General features: G+C 56.9%; 2 protein-coding genes across 6 annotated transcripts; both read right to left on the reverse strand.

The window, feature by feature from the left end:
* Window positions 1-4282: 4282 nt before the first annotated feature.
* Window positions 4283-13314, reverse strand: PPP6R1 (protein phosphatase 6 regulatory subunit 1). 3 transcript variants are annotated; one of them, XM_074220021.1, is made up of 23 exons: window positions 13244-13314; window positions 12504-12736; window positions 11794-11980; window positions 11385-11522; window positions 10385-10450; window positions 10185-10297; window positions 9984-10097; window positions 9687-9864; window positions 9225-9377; window positions 8975-9112; window positions 8136-8200; window positions 7906-8021; window positions 7722-7807; window positions 7544-7633; window positions 7341-7438; window positions 6987-7044; window positions 6661-6812; window positions 6437-6579; window positions 5852-5981; window positions 5658-5740; window positions 5462-5528; window positions 5128-5190; window positions 4283-5048 (listed from the first exon to the last, which is right to left on the reverse strand). In XM_074220021.1, exons 2-23 carry the CDS (start codon window positions 12728-12730, stop codon window positions 5045-5047), a joined length of 2469 nt encoding a protein of 822 aa, XP_074076122.1. In that variant the 5' UTR covers window positions 12731-12736; window positions 13244-13314; the 3' UTR covers window positions 4283-5044. The 3 variants fall into 3 exon arrangements, with proteins under 3 accessions (XP_074076122.1, XP_074076121.1, XP_074076120.1); XM_074220020.1 differs by lacking the exon at window positions 13244-13314 and having other exon boundaries at window positions 9225-9374; window positions 12504-12786; XM_074220019.1 differs by lacking the exons at window positions 4283-5048; window positions 13244-13314 and having other exon boundaries at window positions 5124-5190; window positions 12504-12787.
* Window positions 13315-14348: 1034 nt separating this feature from the next.
* Window positions 14349-19450, reverse strand: HSPBP1 (HSPA (Hsp70) binding protein 1). Of its 3 annotated transcripts, none has more exons than XM_074220024.1 (8): window positions 19278-19450; window positions 18288-18542; window positions 17926-18130; window positions 16241-16465; window positions 15206-15361; window positions 14922-15018; window positions 14612-14723; window positions 14349-14465 (listed from the first exon to the last, which is right to left on the reverse strand). In XM_074220024.1, the coding sequence occupies exons 2-8, from the start codon at window positions 18471-18473 to the stop codon at window positions 14391-14393; spliced, it is 1056 nt and encodes a 351-aa protein (XP_074076125.1). In that variant the 5' UTR covers window positions 18474-18542; window positions 19278-19450; the 3' UTR covers window positions 14349-14390. The 3 variants fall into 3 exon arrangements, with proteins under 3 accessions (XP_074076125.1, XP_074076123.1, XP_074076124.1); XM_074220022.1 differs by having other exon boundaries at window positions 19242-19450; XM_074220023.1 differs by lacking the exon at window positions 19278-19450 and adding an exon at window positions 18918-19031.
* Between the last annotated feature and the right edge of the window lie 4238 nt (window positions 19451-23688).

Here is a 23688-nt window from a genome sequence, read left to right on the forward strand (position 1 = left end):
CCTGGAGAACAGTAACATCGAACACCTCAGCACCAGATTCAGTTCTAGATAAACGATGAGCCAGTAAACTTTCAGAAAATTAATTTCTCTTCTATTCAGCATATGTCCTACCAAATAGTCTTTTGGCCGGTTCATACATGCCCTTTCAAGGAGACACTGAGGTTCTTTCTCAGCTGAACTGCCTAGCATTCCAACGTTACTACAGAAAGTGCAACCAAGATGAGCTGGACATGTTAGAATGCCAAAAAAATTATTTTATGGAGAACTCCCACAGGGCAAGAGCTCACAAGGGATCAGAAGAAGCATTACCAAGACCCCCTGAAGGTCTCATTAAAGACTTTAGAATTGATTGTATGGCATGGGACACACTGGTACAGGACCACCCAGCATGGCATGCCTTCATCAGTGAGGGGGCTGTGCTCTGTGAGGAAGGCAGAATGGAAACATGACATCCATAAGTGGATGGACTATTTGCGCCTGACCTGTGGTAGAGCATTCCAAGCTCGTGTTGGTCTGATCAGCCCCAGTCAGACACATTGTCATTTGTCTCAAATGTAGTGATGCTATTTTGGTCTTCTTCAATAATGAAGGACAAGAACCAACCAACCCAACAACCCTTTCAGGTTCTGAACCATATGTTGATAAGTCACTTTTTTTTGTTATCTCCAATGCCTCTTGAATTCATCTTTCTCCTCTTTTCCTTTCTTCTTTGGCTTCCAACACTTCAAATCTGTGCTTTTTTGTGAGCAGTGGCTCATCTGAAAACTACACCATCATTCCAATGTTCTTCCAGGTACAACTCCAACAATCCTTACGTCATCTTTCCAAAGTTCACAGTGATTTGATTTATTATTCTCAGGTCATAAGGGACTTCTGACCTCAGGAACTGCCTAACTGAGAGGCAGGCTACCTAACTTCCCCACACCAATTCCAGTAAAACCCTAAAGTATACCTCAGACCAAACGACGACCAAGAAATGTAATGAGAAACTACAGGAAGGACATCTTTACACCCCCAAACTGCACAAGTCAGCCAGAAGCCTGCAGGCAATTAGGAAGATTTCTCAAGCAAAACAAAGGCCAGAACAACCAGAGACAGGACATAAGTAGCCTCTGAGGTCACTGTTCTGAGACAGCAAGAGCAGAGGGGGGCCCTGAGAAAGCTGGAGGATGGTTAGAAAGACCCAGAGGAGATTGTGGAAGCCTCTAAAAACAAGTAGCCAATTGAGGGCCAACCAACAAGGTAGCAAGGCTTTTTGGGCAGTGATAGCCCAGCCCCATGGGAACTGGTAGGCATAGTGGAAGGCAGGATTAGGAGAGGATCATCCCAGGGAGGGAAGAGTCAAGAGTCAAATAAACCTCCTGAACTGGAAGAAAAGCCAAGCTCTAGAATCAAAGGAAGCACCTTAGATTTTTCTCTTAATTGGGGAATGGCTGAACAAAAGTGACAGAGGAGTTTATGCCATTAAAAGTGACGAACAGCAAGATAAATGGACATAGACTGAAGCGAGTAGAATAAGAATAATTTATGCAAAGACAACATCGTAAAGAAATAGCACTTCCTAAGACTCTGTAACTCTTATCACAGCAGTGAGCAGCCTTTCTCCAGAAGACCTGGGATAAAGGAAATTATTAATGCAAAGAAGATAACAGGACAGGCCTGGGAGAGTGCTGAAGGTCACCTAGAGTTTTTAAGAAAGTTGGTTATTCCCCCCACAAAACAAACTCTGAAATAAGGATCCCCGGCGCTCTGCCTTATATGGACGTGTTCTTATTTTACTAACCTCAGAATCAGTTAGGTCCTACTCCTCAGGACTTTAGGCTGGGACCTTCATCCTGCTGGAGCAAACAGCCCAGGTGCTCACACCTGCCTCACATCAGACCTCTTGGCACTCTCATTGGTCCCTCTGATGGGGGAGGGGCGGAACCAGGAGCTCCCAGACTGGCACTGAACTGTGAATACCCCCACCCCTTCTCAGCTGGCTTCCCTCCACTAGAGTGTAGGAGGACAAGGACCATCTCTGTATTTTTATCCTGAGCCCTTATCGAAGGCCTTGGAATGTACATAATAGGTGTATGTGTTATCACTGTTGCCTAAAAAGAATTCAAAATTTTACATTTATTTTGCTTGTAATATCAAAAGAAAAAAGGTAGCATTTCCACATTCACAAAAATAGAAAAAAATGGCTGTATCTGCATTCTCATCTCAATTATCTAGGATCCCCTCCACCCCCATATTCAATGTTTTCTTGAAAATCACACTGTACAACCCTGACCAAAAACGAGTATCTCCTCATGCATCGTAAATTCATGGCCTCTGTGGGGAGATGGGCAGTTCCCTTTCCCCCTCACCTTGTCCTCTCATTGGCCAGGCTTCCTAGACCTTTCTAAAGCATCTTTTTCTTTTCAATGGTGTTCTGCTGGTCCTGCTCACTTCATTCTGTATAAGTTTATTCAAGACTGCTCTGAAACTGCTCATCTCGTCCTTTACTGTAGAGCAATAACAGATTAATGATGCCAGCATTTCTTCAGTCATTTCCCAATTGGTGAGTATTTCCTTTGCTTCTAGCTCTTTGCTATTAACAAAACGAGCTATTTTTGATCGGTCAGGAAGAGCAAAATTTAAATCTGGCGTCAGACACGTTAGCTGTGTCAATCTGGCCAAGTCACTTCACCCTGCTTGCCTCAGTTTCCTCACATAAAATGAGCTGAGGGAAATGGCAAAGCAATTCGATATCTCTGCCAGGAAAACCCCAAATGGGGTCATGAAAAGTCAGACAGGACTGAATATTTTTGTTTGTCTTTTTCAGTTAGGCCTTCCTTGTGCTCGGGCCTCTCTCTGGGGTCTAGGTCTGGCAAAGGCATCATTGGGTCACAGGTTATGGTGCCTTTATGGGCATCATTCTAAATTGTTTCCAGATGGGCTGTTCTGGTTCATAATTCCAGCGATCATTATGTGCCTATCCTCTGGCAGTTGCTCTTTTCCTTTGTCATTTTTGACAGTTTGACGGGGTGATGTAGAACTTCAGTAGCTTTAACGTACGTTTTCCTAATTATCAGTTAGGAGTCTTTTAAAAATACAATTTCATTTGACAGCTATTCCACTGGGGAATGGCTCGTATTCCTATTATGTTTGAATCCCTAATTATCTAGGATATCAGATATTTATCAGAATAACAAGCTGCAAAGGTTTTTCCCCCAGTAGACTTCCCCTAAACATTTAAAAAAAATGGATAGATTTTTGCTCAGGACTATTTCCATTTTTATAGCATCCCTACTGACTGTATCTCAGAAGGCTCTCTCCATTTGGCCACGAGCCCTGCCCCTGGCCATAGCTGCTCATCCTTTCCTACTCCTGTGACCCACATCCCGGCTCTGTCCCTTTGGAGTATCACAGAGCCTGGTGGGAGATGCTCATCAGAAGCTAATTTCTGCTGGCAGTCTTTGTTGAATACCAAGTCCTTGTACCAGTGCTTTTTTTCCTCATTTATCAAACATTGTACCAGTCTATTTTGAACTGCATCTGCACTTCCAATCGACTTTTCTGCCCTCTAGATAATACCATGGAGTTTCCTTTTCCACTTTCCCAAGATTCTTGATCTTTTGTCCTCCAGATGGATTTCATTTTTTACAGCTCTAGCATTCCATCTTTTCATTGACTAGAAAACGGGGGGTTATTTCACCCCATTAGCTATTCCATCAGGTCATTACTGCCCTCCCTTGAGTCCCCCCTCCAGCTGCTGGGTCTGCTGAGAAAGGCTGATGCTTTTGAGGGCTTCTCTTGAACTGACTCTCCCAACAGAGAACCCTGGAGTCCACCCCGGGGTCCTCTCATTCTCCTTCACTCTTACCTCTGCTGGCTCCCTCCAGCGGCTCAGCAGCCTCAGATGGGCAGGGTCTCACCCACCCCAGTGGCACGCTCCTGCCTCCAACTTCCCTAGGAAGATTTCTTCTTGTCCATTTTGCAAACAGGTACCAGCTCCACCTTTACTCTCCCGGCCACGAGTCTCTGCTTATGAACTTGTTTGCTGACCAATTCCGGCTCATGGCCCTGGTGGCGGCAACTCGGGCCACACCCCTAGAGCTCCTGGGAAGGTCCCAGGATCCCACTAATTCTGAATATGTAGGCCCTAGCTTATGGATGGAAGGCATAAAGGCTCCACGTAATTCTTGGGCCTGCCTGCTTGGGCTGTCTATGTGGAAGGCTGCCGGTAGTGGGGCTCCTCCTCTGCTCCCCTAACCCCGAACATGCCCTCTTGACCCTCAAAAAAAAGAAACGAAACAACTTTTTAAATCTTTATTTGGGTCAGGAATATGAAAATGGCTTAGCCTTAACCAGGCAAGGCCAGGCAAGAAGGAACAAGGCCACTTGGCAACTAGGGCCAAAGCCCCAGAAACTTGGAACAAACCCTCATAACTGAAGTCCCCAGGGCTCTTGGAGGTGGTAAGAAAAGCACCCCCACCCCTAAGACCACAGGGGGCCTGGGAGAGGGCTCCCACCCTGTCCCACAAGGCAAGGCACAGTCTTCTCTCCGGGACCACCTTCAAGCCTCTGAGGCCTGGGCTGCCCTCTGGAGTTGTGGTGGGCACGGAATACCCGTTTTATTTCTGGTGGGGCTCACCCCAATTTCCTCACCCCCACCCCTTTCTCAGCTGCTGCTGCAACTCCAGGATTTAGAGAAGAGAGAATGCATCTCTTGGACTCCTTTGCCCAGGAGTCAACACTCCCTGGTTCTTCAGTGCAAACAAGGCTGGGGGGGGGCAGGGAGGCAGGAGGGTATCTGGGTCAACTCCCGCTGCCCCCACACCACTCCCTGCATTCGCTTCCTGAGAGACTCGGGGGAAGAGCTCTGGGTCTCTACTGCAGCCTTATCTCCTCAGGAATCCAGGAAGATCCGAGGGGAAAGGACAGGAAGGGGAACCCGAGAACCCAGGCTGAGAAGAAAGAGAATGCGCTGACACACAACACAAGGAGTGGCGGTGTTGAGGTGGACAGGCCAGCCAGGAGCACTGGTCTCGAGGACGACGACCCCACGGAACAGGTTTTATCTGGTTAAAAAAAGAGGCCTAAGAGCCAAAGACCTGCCCCAGCCCCACCATCCACCCTCTCCCCAGGGATGAGACTTACTTGGTGCTTGGAGAAGGAAGGGGCCCCCGGGGAGCAGGACCATTGGGCAGCACTGGAAGGTCACTGGGAAGAAACAAGACCTTGTACAGTTGTTTCCATGGCCACGTCTGCCCCTCCCCCAGCCCCCCCCCCCCCAGGCTGGGTGAGCGCTGGGCCTGCTTCCCTGCCTCAACTCCACCTCCCAGAATCAAAGTTTCACAAAGCCTCAAGGCTGAGGTGCAGGTCAGGAAGGGAAAGGGCTTCTGGGGAGAGCTAGAGGTTGCCTCCGGTGGGGTTTCCAGGTCGTTTCCGCAAGGGAGTCTTGAACCCTACTGCCACAGCCATGCTTCCTCACCTGGCCTGGTTGGAGGGTCTCAGAAGGTCTTGCGTCTCACCGAGAGTGGCTGTGGTCTGCCTGGTGGCTGCAATAAGAAAATAACGGGATCGACGAAGAGACTTCAGGATCTTCTGAGGAGTGCCCATCTACTGGGAGTCATATTCACCCCCAACCCCCCCCTTCCTGACCAGAGGAAAGGGAGGAGCCCAGTCACCTTGGCGGGGGCAGTCTGATACATTGGCATCTGTCAATTCCTGAGGTGCTCCTGCAGCAGGGGGTGGGGCGGGTTCCTTCACCCTGCAATGGGGGGGGGGGTCAGGGGGAACAGAAGACCCTCTTGAGGACAGCTCTGACAAGAGAGGCTGTGGTCCCAAAGCTGGGAGGCTCCAATTCCCATCTGGGCCTCACCTGTCCAGGGCTGTGTTGGCATCCTGGGCCACGCAGCCACAGGCGGGGTCAGGGGAGCCTGGGAGCCCCGCCGGCAAGTCCACAGAGGCTCCAATAGGCACAGAGTCAGAGGGCATCGGCTTCCTCAACCCTAGAATGCAATGGGGGATTTTCAGGGCACAGCCTCAGGTCCCCAAGCCAACTCTGCCAGGGAGATGCCCCTCATGTTCCAGCATCATACTGACCAGCTGGTCCTCTGTGGCCAGCTCCCAGCACTGACCTGCGCCCCAAACTGGGTCTGAGCCCTGTGCCCACAACACTCATGGGTTATTATGCTATCCCCCTCTGCTGTTTCACTTTAGCTTCCTGGGGAGCTAAATCTGGGAACCAGACCAAGAGGGGAACAAGGTCAAGAGTTTGAAGGCAGAGGTGGCTAGGTGGCGCAGTGGATAGAGCACCAGCCCTGGAATCAGGAGGACCCGAATTCAAATCCGACCTCAGACACTTAATAATTACCAAGCTGTGTGGCCTTGGGCGAGCCACTTAATCCCATGGCCTTGCAAAAAACTTAAGAGTTTGAAGGCAGACTTCCCCGGGCCCCCTTACCCTGGAGGAGTGTCCCAGGCGGCTCTGGGCTGGAAAAGGTAAAAGAGGTGGGGCCAAGGCCTCCCCCAGGCCCACTGACTTCCTCTTCCTCCTCCTCTTCTTCCTCCTCCTCATCCTCCTCACTGTCCGTGCTGCCTCCGCTTCTAAGACCCAAGAAGAGAAGGTGTCTGAGCCAACCCGCTGGCACTCTGGGCCACAGAAGGACAGACTCCCACCTCACTCACCGCATGCTCCGGGCCTGGCCCCGCGGTCCATCCTGCCAGATGGCATCCTCCCCATCTGAATCTCCCGAGCCCAGGCCTTCCTCATCATCATCCTCCTCGTCAAACTGGTGGAGCCGTTCCTTGCAGCAGAGCTCAAACAGACTGGCGTTGGGCTGGGGGACGACAGGCAGGGCTGGTCTGGTGGGGCCCTGGTCCCTGAGGCTCCTAGCCCAGGTGAGGGGGACGGAAGAGGTTGGCCTGCTCCACCCATGTCCCAGGGTGTCACACCTCCCTTCCCAGGGGCCGCCTGAGGCTCCCACCGAATCCCAGACAGGGGCAACACTCACACTCTCGTCATCGGCATTGAGGGAGAAGGTGATGCTGGCCGTCTTGTCGAAGGGGGCACTGAGGGAGAGGGGCCAGAACAAGGTTCAGCAGAGTGCCATGTTCCTGACCTCCCTCCCTCCCCTGGCCTACAAGAAGCCAGGGTGAAGGGAGTGGTCCCAACAGGAGCCTCTGGCTCCCCTGCGGCCCCTCCCCCCAGAAAGGCCGAGGAAAGCTCTGCCCTCTGTCCTCAGAAAATGAGCGGCTTGGGTTGGTGCGTGGGCTGAGCCACCGAGACCACTCCCGTGACACCCCATCTACAGCCTCAAACATGGGGGGAGGCAAAAGCACCACCCAGAGCGTCAGAGGACACTCACTTCACATTTTCTTCCTGCTCCCCAAATTCTTCGTCATTGAAACCAAAATGCTCCACGAAGGCAGAGGTCATCTGCTGCATCTGAAAGTCCATGAAGGCCTGCGGGCGAGAAGGGCCTCAAACCAGTCGCCCTGGAGCCCGGCCCTGGCACAGCCCTCCCAAGCTAGGACACCAGACACAGAGGGGAGGACAGGGGCAGCCTACCTGCTGCAGTACAGCCTCCTGGGGGAAGCTGAAACCCTTCAGGCGCTCGTCCTCGTCATCGCTGGAGGAGTGAAGATTATGGGTGTTGACCTGGGTGTACAAAAGTGGGGAGCTAGCTCAGAAGCCCCTGCAGGAACCATGGATGAGGACGGAGAGTCCCCCCCAGTCCCAAGCTCACCAGGTCCACCATGTTCTTCTGGTTGGTCTCTGACAGCGGTCCCGCCACAAACTGCTCCCACAGCTGCTGCTGCTCTCCCAAGAGCTCTGCTCCGTAGGGCAAGGAGAGGACAGGACGATGAGATGTGATGTTGACCACACAAAGACTCCATGAGCCCTCCAAGCCCTGCTCACACTGGTCTCACCTGATAGCAGCTGGCCCACCAGCTCAGCGTTGGGGCCCTTCTCAGCACTCTGTACCACGGCATTGGCGATGCGCGTCAGGTGGCCCATGTAGCCCTTCCGGCGGCCACCCTCTGACCTGGGGATAGACAAGTCCCTCAGCCGCAGACCCACCCCACCACTGGAGAATCAGGGAGATGGGACCAGATGAGGGTCAGGTCAACCCCAGTCACAGTCAAGGCCAGACACTCACTGTACTCTGTCATTCTCTTCCCAGGCGCCCAAAATCCTCTCCACCAGCCGGCACTTCTGGAGCAACTGTGGGAAAGAAGGGGAGACTGGGGTTGGGGGGAGAAAGGGGGGAGAGAGAGGCAAGGTTGGGGGCGCAGAGCCAAGAAGGGAGAGCAGCATTGGGCTAGGACCCCAAGGGCCCATCACAACTCAGGGGAGGAGGACACCAAGAGCCATTGGTCAACGATCAAAAAGAAAATCCCTAAACGTAACATTCAAGCTTCAGGATGGCGAGGATGCCAGACCAAGCTAACCCAGTGCCCAGGCCTCGCCAACACTTACTGACTAACAGGGCTTCAGCTCTCATCTGTAATTGGGGTTGGCAAGGTGGCACTATCTCCCCAGGAGTGGTGCCAAGGTGGGCAGCCAAAAGCATGCCACTTCAGAAGAGAGCTAAGGAGCTCTGCCTGGAGGACCCAGAAGTCACCACAGTGAGAGGAATGACAATGGCTCACGCATTGCCAGTACCAGCAGAGCCTCCCCAAGGGTGGTGGAGGGACCTGCCCAGGGTCATCCAGCCAGGGAGCATCAGGACAGGACAGGAAATCGGGGTTTCACAAGTCCTCATGTGACTCCATTCACTAAGCCCCTTAGCTTCTCCTCCTCTGTGGACAGGACCAGTCCAGAAAGTACATTATCACTGGGATGAGAACGACAGAAATACCTCGCTCTGAATCGTTCCCTTCAAATAACTGGAGTGGGATCGTGTAGACAGTGAGGTGAAGGGGGCTTCCTCAAGGGGAGGGACAGAGAACAACCTCCCAGACCCTCCAGGACGGGGACAACAGGCCTCGTGCTTACATGTCTGACCGCAGGATTCGGCGCAGGGGACTCTGGCCCGTCTTCCCCATCTGCGGCAGCAGCACTCAGCACATTGCTCACCCACGTCTCCACTTGTGAATGTAGGAAATTATTGAAGACGTAGGTAAAGAAGAGGTCCTGAAGAGACAAAAGAGAAGACTGAGAACGGTGGATGCTGGGGCAAGGCAGGGCGGCCCCCTTCCCTGCCAAATGGGCCCCCCACACACCCTGAGCAGGCAAAGTCCCTCACCAGCATGGCGTTGAGTGTGTCCATCCCCAGGAGCTCAGCCGTCAGAGCCGCATTGTTGGCGCTCAGAGCACTGGCTAAGAGCTTGACCACGTGCAGCCGGGTGTTGCCCAGTGGGGGCTGCAGGCTCCCCCAGGTTGTGCGCAGGGTCTCCTGCTAAAAGGTAGGAAGACCAGAGGGTCCTTGGCCTGTGCCCGGGCCTCCCTGGGCCAGCGGGCCACCCCCCTCTCCTCCACCACAGCCCCCGGGCCTCCTGTACCACAGCAAAGGCCGCCGGGCTCTGGCATTCACTCGCCTGCCATCTGTGTAAGCCCTGAGGTCCCTTCCAACTCTGAAATTCTGTGATTCTAATCATAGATCATAGAATGTTAGAGCCAGAAAGGACCTTGCAGAGAGTCGACGTCGGGCCCTCACCTGCGAGGAGGAAGGAGCCCCCCCCCCCCCAATCCCTGGCGTGTGGCTCACTGTAGGGGGTTCCAGGAGCAGCCGGTGGAAGGGGGCAAGCCACCCCCGCAGGGCTCTCAGCGTCCCCAGGTGGGCTTGGCTGGGTGGGTGGCTCTCGAGGCCCCCCGGGGGCACCAGCTCCAGCAGACCGTCCCCACCGCTGCTGCAGGAGAAACTGCCCACACTTCCTGGCTCTGTCCTGCAGAAATGAAAGGGAGGGCCTGTCAAAAGGCAACCCCCACCTGGTCCCCAACTGGGCATCCCGCCCAGTTCTCCAGGAGGCACGGGGGGAGCCTACACCTCCACCAGGAGCCTCACCTGGGCCTTCGAGGTTCCAATAGGGTCAGTAGGACTTGGATGCCATTGACGATCACAGACTCGTTTGGGTCCCCCTGGAACATGTTGCTGAGCAGCTGCTCGATGGTTTCCTGCCTGGATGGGGGCAGGGTTGTACTGAGAGATTGCTGGGAGGGCCCGGGGCTGGGGTGGGGATCCCCAGCAGCTCCCCAGACCACTTACTTCTCCAGCGTGGCCAGCAGCCGATCAGGCTCGGCGCCATCCTGGAGGTGAATCATCTGCTCCCGGCTCAGGCGGACGATGTCACACAGGGACTGGGACGCGTTGGAGTGTTGCTGAGGTCAAATGGGACAAGGGGAGACGTGAGGACTCCGCCACCCCTGTGGCCACCCCTCCCCGACCACCCCCTCCAGGAGACTCACGTTGTCATCTTGGTCTGGGTGGATCATGTCAACTAGTCGCTCCACAATCCTCTCATTGTTCAACCACTTGGAGAGAGGAAAGACCCCAGTGACACAGCTACCGCAGAAGGATCCCCCCCTACTCTCCTGCATTCCCCCTCCCCATTCCAGAATCTATAATTAGATCTGAATCACAAAAATATCTTAAGGAATCAGGCTCAGGTGAAGTGCCAAAGCCACCCTAATCCTGACCTACAATCTGAGAATGACTAACATCTCTCCCTCAGAGAGACTATACTACTGTGGATGCGATGCCCTGCAAACAAGCGTTAGGACAAAAAAGGGCCTGTGATGAAGGACCACCTCCTGCCAATCTGGGGGGGGGAAGCCAAGGTTCCCTTGTGGCTCTCTTGTCCATGGGCCCCTAGGGGACGACCCAGGTCTGGAAGCCAGACGCCTAGCTCCTGACTCCTCCACCATGCTATCCCTCATGAGATCTGGTGTCCCTGAAACTGGTCTCAAAGCCTAGCCTGTGCCACTTGTGACTTCCGAACCCCAGGCTTGAAAACCTCCTTACTAGAGGAAACACCTGAACTTGACAACTACCTGAGTCCTTTTCTCCTTCTCCATTCTAGAAAGTGAGAAAGAACCAGAAAACGTTTCCTGGAAGCAGTGCTTCTGCACTGGTCCCCCTTGGCCCACAGACAAGACTCTTATCTAGCCACAGGTACAGATGAGCTGAGCCCAAGAGAACAGAAGCAAAGACGATCGAATAAAAGCCAAAACGTTGGCAGCTCTAAGCTGGGAGAAACTCAGAATACCAGGACGAGGAGTATGACTTGGGAGCAGGAGGGAGCCCCTGAAGGAGCAAGAGGGCCACGAGCCCCCCACTGGCTTAGAAAGCTGATGAGAGGTAACAGCCTCTACCAAGGGTGACCAAAGAGAACCAGAAGAAAGAAGTCCTGAATGCTAGAAAGGAAGGAAAGAGAACCAGAGAGAAAAACAAAGGGGGCATGCTCACATTGAACACCTCCTGTCTCAAGGGGGGCTGCTCCACACACGTCAGCAACCTCAGCAGCAGGTCCATGATCGCCGAGGTCCCGATGTGATGGAGTAACAAGGTGACGAAATCGGCCTTCTTCCGCAGAAAGGACACAATCTGAGAAGAATAGGAACGACAGAAGAGAACATGTGGTCAGTTAAGAGAAGAGGGTTATCGGGCCGCTGCCCCTTCACAGCTGGGGTTCCCCCCACCAGGACTCTGCAGTAGAAGGTCACTGGCTCCCCCCATCAGTTACCCCTCCACACCGCCACCTCCAGAGACCCCCTCCCATACACCATGTAGCATAGAGAACCTCTTCCTCTTCCTCACATTTTTCCCCAACGCTTACTCAAAAAAAGTACAACTCAGGAAGCCCCTGGGAACCCACCTGGTCTGTCTTCCGGTTGATCAGGATTCCCATGACCTTGCTAAAGAAACTGGCCAGCAGGGGATTCAGGGGGGCTCTGTTTTGCAGAAAGGCATAGAGACGGCCCAAAAGGGCCTCATCCTCCCCGAGGGCATCATTGATCTGGGGGACATCTGAGGTCAGGATCTCACAGGACACACTGGGGTACCTGGGGGGGGGGGGAGGCAGCTGTCAAATCTGCCGACACCATTTATTCCCATCTACTCAAACAAAAAATCACGGATACCAACGGCTGTTTCTGGTTCTTGACTTGTAAAAGGAAGCTCCTTTTGACTACTGCCTGGATGGGGGCAGAGTTGCACCGAGTCCTGCTAGGAGAACCCGGGCTGGGGTGGGGATTCAACCCCTAAACTCTACCAACCTCTTACTCTATTGACATCATGCTGAGTGATGGGGGCGGGGAGGAAGGCAGCAGGGAAGATCCAGATCGGACCTAGGAAAGTGATGGGTGAACCCTCCCCCACGGGGGCTCTGGGAATGATACGGGGGCCCAGGATTACCCCTGCAGGGGGAGGGACTGGGGATGGGCCAGAGGGGACCCAGGGGGACGAGCTGGTCCCTGAGTTGACAGCCAGGCCCTGCCTCTCGGACTCCTCCGTGCCCGCAGGCCCAGGGAAGGATGGGGAAGGATGAGGAAGGGGGGGGTCTCCCGGGGCCGGGACGGGGCTCACTTGTACCGCAGCCGCTCGTCGCCCGTGGCGGGGGGCTCCTGGGTGACCCAGTCCACGAGGGCCTGCAGATGGGCGGGTCGCAGCAGGAAGTCCAGCAGTTTGGGGTGCAGCACCTTGCACTCCTGCAGCACGTCCTCCTCCTCCAGGAGCTCGGCCAAGGCCAGGTCGTCCCTCTGCAGCAGCGTGTCGATGTGCGAGCTGGTGTGCAGGTCAAACTTCCAGAACATGGCGCCCTGGGGAGGGGGCGCGGGCTCAAACACAGCGCCGCAGGGGCCCGACCCCCCCAGCTGCCCTGCCCCCCTCAACCCTCCGCGCCGGCCCCCAGGAAGAGCCGCAGCGGCCTCCGCCCGCCCCGGGAACAAAAGGGCCCGGCTCGGCCCCCCCATGCTGCCCCATCGGGGCGGGGGTCCCCAGCTGCTCGGGCGGCCACGGGGGGGGGAGGGGAGCCCGGCGGGGAGGAACAATGGGGGGCCATTTCCCAGCATGCTCCGGGCACCCTTCGATCCGGGCTCCTCGAGGGTGGGGCCGGCGCCCCGCCGGGGTCAACAGGTTGAACCCCACCCCCAGGGCGGGGTCCCCGGGAGGCGCCCCAAGCTCAGCCCCCCCCCGCGCCCGCAGAAGCCAGAAAGCGGAAGCCGCGCGGCGCCCCACCGCGCCCCACTCGCCCGGGGCCCCCGGGGGGCTCCCCCCGGCCCCGCCCCTCCCGGCTCGGGGGGCCCCCGGGCGGGCGGGTCACTGACCTGGGCGCGCCCGCGGAGCCCGCTCCGGCCCCGGGCGCATCGGGGCGCGCCGCGGGGAGGGGGCGGGGCGGGGCGGGGCCGGGCGCGCTCCCCGGGCCGCGCAGGCGCCCTGAGCCTCCGCGCGGGGCGGGCCGCGCCGCGGGGGGGGGGGGCGCGGCGTCTCCCCGCCGCCTCCTTTGTCCGCCGGCCGCGGGTGCGGGCCTTCGGGGCCGGGCCCGGCCGGGCTGCGGCAGCCGCTGCGCTCCGGCTCCTGCGTCCGCCTCGGCCGCCTGTGCGTCTGCGTCTGCAGCCTCTGCGGGGAGCGCTCGGAGCGCAGCGCCGAGGCGGCGGCAAAATGGCTGGCGCGCAGGCGCGACAGAGGAGCCGCAGAGCGGGCGGGAGCTCCGGCGCAGGCGCCCTGGGGCGGGGGGAGGGGCGCTCCGCGGGCGCGGGCGGGGACTCGGCGCAGGCGCGGCGGGAGGCGGGGGAGGGCGGGCCGCGGAGCTGCGGCCCCGGGGCGCCCGCGCGGGAGGCCTCGCCCCGCCCGGCCCCCGCGGGCCCCCGGCAGGCGCAGCCCGGGCGGCCGGGGCGCGCCTCGCCCTCTGCCGCCGGCGCCGCCCGCCTGCCGCAGTCCGCCACCCTCCCCCTCGGCGGGGGCCCGAGAGCTGGGCGCAATGCGGCGCGGCCCCCCCCCCCGGCCCCCGGCCCCCGCACGCATGCGCGCCCGGCGGCCACCCGCCAGCCCTCCGCCCCGCCTCACCCGAAGGCCCGACTGCGCCGGCGTGAGGGCCGGGGGCCGCGACCCGCCGCCGGGGGCTGCCGAAGCCGGACTCCGCCGCCGCGCAGGCGCGCTGCGCGCCCATCCGGCCCCCTCACCTTCAGTCCCAGCCTCCCGGGAAGCGGCACGCATGCGCACACGCCCCCCCGCGCGCCCATGCCACCAACCCCCCCCCCCCCGCACACACGGACGCCTCACTCCGGGGGGGGGAGAAACACCTTTATTGCGGGGCGGGGCGGGGGGCAGCGGGGGGCAGCGGGGGCTCGGGCCGGGCCCGGCGCCCGGGCCGCCCCTCCCCCGCCGCGGCTCGGCCGGCCGGCTGGGGGAGGGGCGGCCAGCCCACGGGGCGGCTCCAGCGCGGGGGGCGCGCGCCCCCCGGCTCCCTCCACTTCACCGGTCCATGCTGTCGTCCGTGGGGGAGGAGAAGCACACCTGCAGCAGCTTTTCGCAGAATTCCAGCTCCTCCTGGAAGGGGCGAGGGTGGGGGGCTCAGGACCGCCCGCAGAGGGGCCCCGGGCCCTTGAGGTCCCACCGCTGGAGAGCCAGGGCAGGGGCGCCCCCCAAGGGGTCAGGGCTCGGGCTCCCCACCCCCACCCGGCACCCCAGCCCACCTGGTACTCCTCATGCTGCTGCAGCAGCTGGCACCGGTGGCGGAGCAGTTCCTCCAGCCCCAGTTGGGGCTCCCGGCATTCCCGGATCCCTTGGGGAAAGTCTGTCACCAACCTGGGGAGGGGGATGGCAAGGAGCAACAGTCGCCACCGCTTCCCGGGCCCAGGGTCTCCCCCAGATAAAGACATCGGCCCCCAGGGATCCAGGGCATTCCCATCTGGCCCTGCGCCGGACTGCTGTGGCTGCCCACCCGAACCCCAGTGGTAGGGCCTGACCCCTCCCCCGGGGCAGGAGGTCCCAGATGCCCCTCACCCGCAAAGCGCGCCCACCACGTGTTCGTGGAAGGGGCTGTGCTCTGTTCGGATCAGAGCCACCAGCTGCTGGACCATTCCCATAGAGCACAGGGTACCTGAAGGCAGAGGAGGCTGCGTCAAAGCGGGGGTCCCCCTGCCTGCCCGGCCGAAAGGCAGGCCTTCCTAGAGCCTGGCCCACCACCGACTGGCATGGGAGGCCCACCCTCCCCCCGGGACGGGCTCCCACCCTCCCCTCCCATGGCACCTCCCCACACCTCCCCCAGTCCCCCGCCCGCCCCCCACCTTTGTGCTCAGGATGGCCCACCAGCAGGTTCTGCAGGAGGAAGGCCGACTTCACCTTCAGCTTCACCACATCCCTCTGCATGGCCCGCATCAGCACAGAAAAGCCATCCAGGCGAAGGAACTGGAGCAGGCCGGCCTCCTGCTCCCGGACCAGGCCTGCGGGCGGCAACAAAGAGTCAGGCACTGGGGACTCAGAGCTCCCCTGGGAAGGCCCACGAGGCCGGATCAGAGAGCGAGCCGGGGGCGGGGGGGGGGGGGGTCCAGGAAGGCTCTAAAGGTTCAGCCCAGTGGCATGAATGAACAGAATGGGGAGAGACCTGAGGCAGCCAGACCCCCCCCCCCCCAAGGCTACTGCACCAGGGGTGAAGGGATGAGGGTCCATCCATGTTGGAGAAGAAGAGGAAACCAACAGGCTGGATACCATCCCTGCGCCAGGGGAGGTGCCCAGATGATAGCTCAGGGGGTTGAGAGAAAGGGGGTGCCCTCTGCAGTAGCAAGGATGGGGCATTTAGGGGGAAGGACAAGCAACTCTGACACACATCAGTTCTCATCTCATAAATTCCTGTTACCCAAATGTGACTTTACATAAAGAATCCTGAGATTCTTCCCATAAAACCCCTCTTTGTTTTCCTGTGTGGTGATCTGGTCTGGCACTTCACATCCCAACCCCCCACCAAAAAACCCTCCAAGTGAAAGCAGGCTGGACAGGAGAGATGCCCACCCCATGTGTCCAGCCCACCTGTCTGTCTTCCATCAGTCTCTGAGTGGGTACCAAGTCACTGTCACCCCATCCTCTCCTGTCTACATCCATGGCCAGGAGTTGGGGCTGGAGAGCTGGTCATGAAATTCATGGCACTGCTCCTTAAGTGAAGCAGCACAGAGGGAGAAGAAAAGGGGCCAGGACAGAGCCCAGAGAGGGAGCCAGTGAAGGCGGAGAAGGGGCACCTGTGGAACACCTTCCACAGGAGGAGAGTGAAAAGGTTCCTAGAGCCGCCCACTCGACCCCAAGCCTGCCCCAGGGATCACAGCACTCACAAGAAATGGCATAGAGGGCCTTCACTCTCACTGTATCACAAGGGTCCCGGTCGAGCAGTCGTAGGAGCTTTCGTAAGGCCCCCAGGCCCAGCACCTGCTCCTGGATGGCCGCCACGTTCTGGCTGCATGTGCCAATGAGGTGGGCCGCCCGCCACCGCAAGCCCTCTGCCCCCGCCTCTAGGTAGCGGCCCACTAGAAGGTGCATGCCGGACAGCTGGCAGAAGTCTGGGCCCAACCAAAAGAAAGGAAGAAGGGGGGGACAGTTAGTAAAGAATTTCTGTCCAGTGGGGTCCAATAGGAGGTCATGATCACAGGACCTCCATATCCTTGCTCAGTTTTCTAGGCCTGGAATATCCTTCCACTGCTTTGCCCCTTTAAATGACAACTTCTACAAAGGACGTTTATATTTTAAATAAGGCACAAGCCTTTAACAGGATATGCCTGTGGTCAGGAAGCTAATGAAGCGGCAGGAGTGGATCTGTGGCCAGGGCTCCCTAACTCTAAGGCTGATCATCCACCCAATTGATCCCACCCTTTAGAATTCCTCCATATTCTCTAAAAATGGCCTCCAGAAAGCCTTCCCAGGTGACCATCAAGCTGCCCCTCCAACTTCCCTGAGCCTTCTGTTTGAAGGTGTCTCAGAACACTGTCCATTCTTTTTTTTTTAATATATGGCAAGAGGTTAAGTGACTTGCCCAAGGTCACATAGGTCATATTTGAACTCGGGTCCTCCTGACTCCAGAGCTGGTACTCTATCCACTGCGCCACCTAGCCTCCCCAACCCTGTCCATTCTTGTTCGTTCTCTGTCCTACAAGGTTCAGATCTCATCTTTGCCCTTAACATGATACTCCCATGAGGTAAACACTGTCCTACGGAGCACAAGTATTCTACATGGGCTTTGAGAGGACTTAGCCTGGGAAGAGTTTACAGAAAGGGGCTGGCTGACTCCAGGGCAGAGACTGATGAGATCATCACTTACTCAACACTGTGGGTTGGGGGAATAACTGAAATGAGCAGTCTGAGTCCTCAGATTATCAGAGGGGTGAAGCAAGGGCCAGAAGAAAAGATCTACCCAAAGTCAGTGTCAACACCCCAATCCAGACCCCTCCCCTTAATTTTTTTTTTTGCAAGGCAAATGGGGTCAAGTGGCTTGCCCAAGGCCACACAGCTAGGTAATTATTAAGTGTGTGAGACCGGATTTGAACCCAGGTACTCCTGACTCCAGGGCCAGTGCTTTATCCACTACACTACCTAGCCGCCCCTCCCTCCCCTTAATTTTGATGGAACACCTTGGACCAGTAAGATTCCATGGGGGCTGGATGGAACCCTTCAGCACTGGACCCAACACTTCCACTTACTCATTTTACAAAGACACTAAAGTCAGGTAACTTGATGAGTCAAGCCCAGGCAAGAGACTTTTCCAACAAGGTGGTCGGACTCACAGAATGAGATCTGAACCCAGAACTCTGACTGAGGCTCCAACCAGAGCATGTTCCATCACACAATGCAGACAGAACTGGGGCCCAGGAGAAGCAGGGGTTAAGAGACCCAGCTGGGATCTGCTGATAGCTAGCTGTGTGATACCAAGATGTACAGGCTTCTCTCTAGGCCTCCTCTTTCTCCTTCGCTAGGCAGGGTTAGCAGGGGGGAGGAGGAACAAAGTAGGAAGGTGACAGGGCGTTACCTGCAGCATTGTCCATATTCTCACACAGGTCAGCCAAGAGCTCCAGAGCTCCCTCCCGCTCCTGCTGGTCCACTATCAGCTCAGTCTCCCCAGCTGTGGGGGGTATAGGTAGGCCCAGAGCATGGAGACAGCTCTTCATTTGTTCGACCTCCTCCCGGGGGCCTCGGAATGCTGCCGACATAGCCTCCTGCAGCCATTGACGCCGCTGGCATGGTGGACGGGAGGAGTCAAGAGGACTCGGTTATATCTGCCCCCACCCCGATTCTTCGGTGATCCAGATATCAATCCCAGCCCCTGCCCACCTAAGGAAGCAATCACCCCCTCCCCACATCGCCTCAAAGAATCAAACATCCAGGCCTCACCTCCTCCGTCATGGGCTCGGGTGGGGGTTCGGGGTCACCGGGGCAAGCTGCCACTGCCATGTGCAACAGGCCTTGAAGGCTGTGCGGATGCGAGGGGTTCCCCGTGGAAGTAGACGTGCTAGCCTCCTCGGGGGCCGGAGGCAGGGCCAGGGGGAGGCGGCTACCTCCAGGATCTGGGTCTGTCATTAGGGGTGATGGGGTGGGGGTGTGGCTGGGGAGATGTCCTGAAGATAACTGATCCGTGTTTTGGAAAATCTGGAAAAACGGGGGGAACAGAGAGACTGAATATGGAAGGGAGCGAGGACGGCGCAGGGGTGGGTTCCACGACTCCCATGCTTGCTCCCAATTTGGGGCCCTGCACCAGCCCCGACCTGCCTCCAAGAAAAGTCACATTTTCTCACTTCCCTAGCAACAAACCCTCCCTCCTCTCATAGCAATGGCTCTCGAGAATCCCCCCGCATCCCCATGGCAATACAGCCCTCTCAGTCTCCATGGCAACATCTCCTTTCTTCCCCCAAAGACCAAGCCATCCCAGTCTCCAAGTCCACGGCAAGCCTTCCCCGGCCTATCTCCATGGCAACACAGCTTCCCTTTCCAAAGGCCAGTCCCTCCCTGCCCCCACTGCAGCACCTAGCCGCGCCTCGTCTCTTTCCCCATCTCCATGGCGACCCATCCTTTCCCTATCTCCACGGCAACGGGTTTTCGGCATCCCTTCCCCGGCATCACGGGCAAAGCCTCCCGTTTCCATGGCGACAAGCCCCCTCCTCTCTCCCACCGCCGCCGGCTCAGCCTCTTCCCGGTCTCCCTAGCAACAAGCGCCGCCTTCCGTAACAGCGCCTCTGACCCCCCCCCGGCTCCGAGGCGCTCGGCCTCCGGGACCCCCGCGGGCCTCCACGGCAGGCCTCGTCCCCTCGGCGCTCGCCAGGGTCCGTGCCCTCGCTCCCTGGGCCTCACCTCCGCGGGCCTCACGACCCACGCCGCCGCCCGCACCTGCCAGCAATGGGCGCCGCCATCTTTGCCGGAAATGCGTCAGGCCTCGCCGGAAAGCCCCTTTCGCCTCTGCTCCCCGGCTTCCGGCGGGGCCGTGACGGCGGCGAGGGGCGGGGCCGGGCGGAGGAGAGACCTTGCGGCCTGCTCCCACCTCTCCTGGGGCGGCTTCGCCCCTCCGGGGGATCCAGGCTCCGCCCACCCCCTCCCCAAGCCTCGATCCTGCCCCCATCTGCCCCTTGTCCCTCCCCCGGCCCCTTCCGGACCACCCTTCCCTCAGGGCCCGCCCTCTGCCTGCCTCGGTCCAATCCCTCGCCCGCTGGCCTGCCGCCTCACCGCGCAGTCGCAGAATGGCCTTTCCCCGCAGGCGCCGCTCCCGCCGGGGCTTCTGGGACTCGTAGTTCTCCCTGTGCCCCGGGGGGAGAGGTGAGACGAGGCTCGAGGCGGGAAAGAGCTTCTTCCGGGTGCTGTGGCCACTCGGTGCCCGCCCCCCCGCCGCTCGTGGGAGGGGCTGGGCCCCGGATGTGGCCCCAGGAAAGGAGGGCTGAGCCGGGTGCCCGGGGCCAGACCGGGGCCAGACCGGGGCCAGACCGGGGCCAGACCGGGGCCAGACCGGGGCCAGACCGGGCCCCGCCGCCCGGGAGCCCCCAGGCCCAGGGAGCAAAGCCAGTGTCCGTCCTGAGGTCGGGGAGGCCCGGCCATGGCCTGGAGGGGTCACCCAGAGAGGGGCAGCAGGAGGGCGCAGCAGCCTCCCGTGGGTCCTTCCCCGAGACCCAGGGCCCAGAGGCACAAGTTCATAGTGACCCGGGGGACCAGGGGCCGCTTTTCCAGAAGGTGAGCACAGTCCGGGGCAGCCGGACTACGGAGGAAAGGCAGCGGCCGAGCCTGGCCTCAAGGAGCCCCCGAGGGCCGCCACGCTACGCCGGGGCCACGGCCAGCGCAAGGCGCGCCTCAGGCAGGGCCAGAGCGGAGAGGAGGACGGACCGGCCCGGCCCGGGGCGGGCGCTCGCGCAGGGGACCGGGCAGCTTGGAACGGCCGAGCCTGCGAAGAAAGGAAAGGGCTTTCAAAGTCAAGCAGAGGATTGTATATTTGAGCCTGAAAGTGACAGGGAGCCATTGAGTTTAAATGAGGAGGTGGGCAGATTCTGACCTCCCCCCATCCCCCCAGCCGCTATGGCCATATCAAGGTGTGAGGGGCAGGAGCAGAAAGAGAAGGGGGATTGCAAGAAAGATGCTAGGGGGCAAACTGTGCACACACACACACACACACACACACACACACACACACACATAGACAGATACACATAAGAGGACCCAGACATTAAAAAACTGAGAGATGGTCGAATGAGTAGAACAATGAAAAAAGAATGGAGTCAGAAGACCCAGAGAAGACAGATCATCCTTGAGGAGGAATGGGGGAAAGAAGAAAGAAAAAAGAAATCAGCATTGTCAGATACTGCATAGACGAGACTATATCTGCTCAGATGTGGCCCACTCCAAACCTCTCTGGAATATTGTGTTCAACTCAGCCTCACAAGTCAAGGACACCGATAAGATGGAGAGTATTGAGAGAGAGGCCACCAGAACAGCGAAGGGTCTCAAGTACAATGCTCTGATGGAGATCTGGGAATATTCAGCCTAGAATCAAAGACTTTCAGGGGAACATGACACCAATCTTCAAGTAACTGAAAGACTGTCACAAAAAGAAGGAATCAACTTCTCTTTGGTTTGACCCCAAAGGACAGAACTTGGAGGGATGGGTGAGGGTTGCCAGGAGACAAATGTATTGATTAGTAGGAAGCATAATTGCTGCATGGAAGACAGGGGGGCCCCTCCCCCCACCGGAGCTATACAAGAAGATGCTGATTGATCTCAGCCTTGAGGGTCAGAAGAGAGAGCAGAACAGGAGAGGTAGATTTGAGAATCATCAGCATAGAGATGGCTATTAATCCATGGGAACCAAATGGGAGAAGAGAAGGCCCAAACCAAATGCTGAGGGATGCCTACAGTTAGAATTCATGACCCAGAGGCAAAATCATCAACAGAGATGGAGAAGGAGTAGTCAGAGGTAGGAGAACAACTAGAGGTCTGTGTGTGTGTGTGTGTGTGTGTGTGTGTGTGTGTATATGAGAGAGGAGTGTCCCAAAAACCCAAGAGAGAAGAGAGTATCAAGGACAGAAGATGGATTTACAGTGCCCAAGGCTGCAGAGAGAAGCGAATGAGAAGGAAGCATGTGAAGGTACCCAGTGCAAACTCTTTTCCAAGGACCTTAACAAGGGCAGGAGGGTCACAAGATGATTAGCAGGATGCAAGGACCAAATGAGGGGTTTTTCTGGATGGGAAAATTATAAATGTTCCTAGGTGAAAGGGAAGGAGCCAGTAGAGAGGGGGAGTGAGGATGAGGATCTAGGGGAGGAGATGGGATCTCCTGAGCAGGTAGATAGGCTGGCCTTGGTCAGGAGTCGGGCCACCACCTTATAGGAAAGGGAATGAGGAGAGAAGGGCAGAGAGCATCAGAGTGCTAAGAGATGACGAGGGGAGGAAGAGCTCACAGTGAATATAAAAATGTTCTGTCCTTTATCTGAAGTGTCTCTCTTTCTGCCTCCCCCTTTCCTTTGTCTCCATCTCTGTCTCTCCCTCTCTCTCTCCCCCTCTCTCTCTCTCCCTCTCTCTCTCTCCCTCTCTCTCTCCCTCCCCCTCCCTCCCTCCCTCCCCATCCCTAGACCTTACTACCTCTGTCTTCATCTCTGATCCCATCCCTCTCTCTACCTGTCTCTGGCTCTTCCTCATCTTTCACCTCATCCCTCCCTCTCCATATCTCTCATCTCAAATCTGTCCCTTCTGTCCCTTGTCCTGTCTCATCTTTACTATTTCAATAGCCTCCCAATCGATCTCCCAGCATCCCACATCTTCCAGAGTGATGTTCATCTGCCAGAGTGATATTCCTGAAGCACCTGTTTGCCCATGTTACTCCCCCCCCTAAAAAAAAAAATCTGTTATAGCTTCCTATTGCCTTTTAGGTAGCTAAATGTCACAGTGGATAGAGTGCTGGGTCTACAGTCAGGAAGACCTGTGTTCAGATTGCATACTTACTGGTTGTGTGACCCTAGCCAAGTCACTTAACTGTTTGCCTCAGTGTCTCCATTTAGAAAACAGAGATGACAGTAGTAGCACCTCTTCCCAGGGTTGTTGTGAGGATCAGATGAGATGTTATTTTAAACCCTTCAGCAATCTAGCCCAAGACTTTTTCAGATTGACTAGAAATTACTCTTCATAAAGAGCTATTCTGTGCTAGTCAAATAGACCACCTCGTTATTCTCTGTACCAACTCTTCTATCTCCCAACTCCATGCTTTTGCCTGTGCAGTGCCCCATGCCCTCTCTTCTTCACCTCTGCCTCTGGAAGCCCTTAGCTCACTTCAAGGTACAACACAAATCCAACCTCTCACCAAAGGCCTTTCCTGACTCACCACCCCCACCCCAAACAATGGTGCTTCACTCAAGGATTATTTTATATTTCTATTTTTCATGTTTCCCAGTCAGATAACCACACATCAATTGAGTGTTGATATCCATGTAAGCCTTTGTTTCTGGAAAAAGTCAGACATCATTAAAAGATATTTATGATTTCCTGAAAGTGATCCAGTCTGTTTTCTTCCTCCTGTTTGATTCTGGCCCATTTCATCCATCTGTACCATTTGTTGCAGATATATGTACTGATAACCAAGTACCATAGGTTATCAATCCAAATGCATGTCATAATATGGGCAATTGACATTCTTTATCCACTTGGTTTTTCCTGTGTGAATGGTCAGGCTAGACTCCTTTTTGAATTTTTATCTGAAAACAGGAGTAACTGAAGGCTCTCACTATCAACAAGGGCTCTCTCTCTTGAAATTGGACTCTGCTCCTTTCCAATGACCAAAACTGTAGGCAAGCTGATGTAACCAATAGGTGTCAGTGGGTGCATGAAGTATCTGAGCTCATTACTTCCACTCCCCAACCAGAAAAAGAATGGAGTCTGGAGCTCTACAGCTGTATTTATAGGTACTGATTTGAGGTTGGGTCTTCCCTCCTAGTCAATGCCCATCCCTTTCTTCCATCCTCTGCCCTTCTCCCCAATGATGATTTAGCTACAATGGACCCATTTGAGCTCCATAAATATTAACTATGATCATAGAAGCTTAGGCTCTTTCCAGGGGTGATAGGAAGCTGGGTTTCTGGTGAAAAAGACAGAGAAACGACCCTCTGTCCAAGGCCTCTGCCTTGTTGGAGGTATGGAATTATTAATAATTAATCAACATCTGCTCATTCTTGTCACTCAGGTCAATGCTCCCAACCCTGTACCCTCTGGGAGAACGTCCCTCAAGCCGCCCTGCCCCATCCAGCCCCACTGTGCCTCTGTGGTTTATGTG

Source organism: Macrotis lagotis, chromosome 1, assembly GCF_037893015.1.
Source record: "Macrotis lagotis isolate mMagLag1 chromosome 1, bilby.v1.9.chrom.fasta, whole genome shotgun sequence".
NCBI classification, from domain to species: domain Eukaryota; kingdom Metazoa; phylum Chordata; class Mammalia; order Peramelemorphia; family Peramelidae; genus Macrotis; species Macrotis lagotis.

Excerpts from the sequence above, each read along its gene's own strand:
- HSPBP1 (XM_074220024.1), bottom strand. The coding sequence starts at position 18,473 with ATGACAGACCCAGATCCTGGAGGTAGCCGCCTCCCCCTGGCCCTGCCT. Across the intron at positions 16,466-17,925 it reads GAATATGGACAATGCTGCAG|ACTTCTGCCAGCTGTCCGGC; the intron begins GTAACGCCCTGT and ends GGTTGGGCCCAG. Across the intron at positions 15,019-15,205 it reads GGGCCATCCTGAGCACAAAG|GTACCCTGTGCTCTATGGGA; the intron begins GTGGGGGGCGGG and ends CTCTGCCTTCAG.
- PPP6R1 (XM_074220021.1), bottom strand. The coding sequence starts at position 12,730 with ATGTTCTGGAAGTTTGACCTGCACACCAGCTCGCACATCGACACGCTG. Across the intron at positions 10,298-10,384 it reads ACCCAGACCAAGATGACAAC|CAACACTCCAACGCGTCCCA; the intron begins GTGAGTCTCCTG and ends ATTTGACCTCAG. Across the intron at positions 8,201-8,974 it reads CGAATCCTGCGGTCAGACAT|TTGCTCCAGAAGTGCCGGCT; the intron begins GTAAGCACGAGG and ends TCTTTCCCACAG.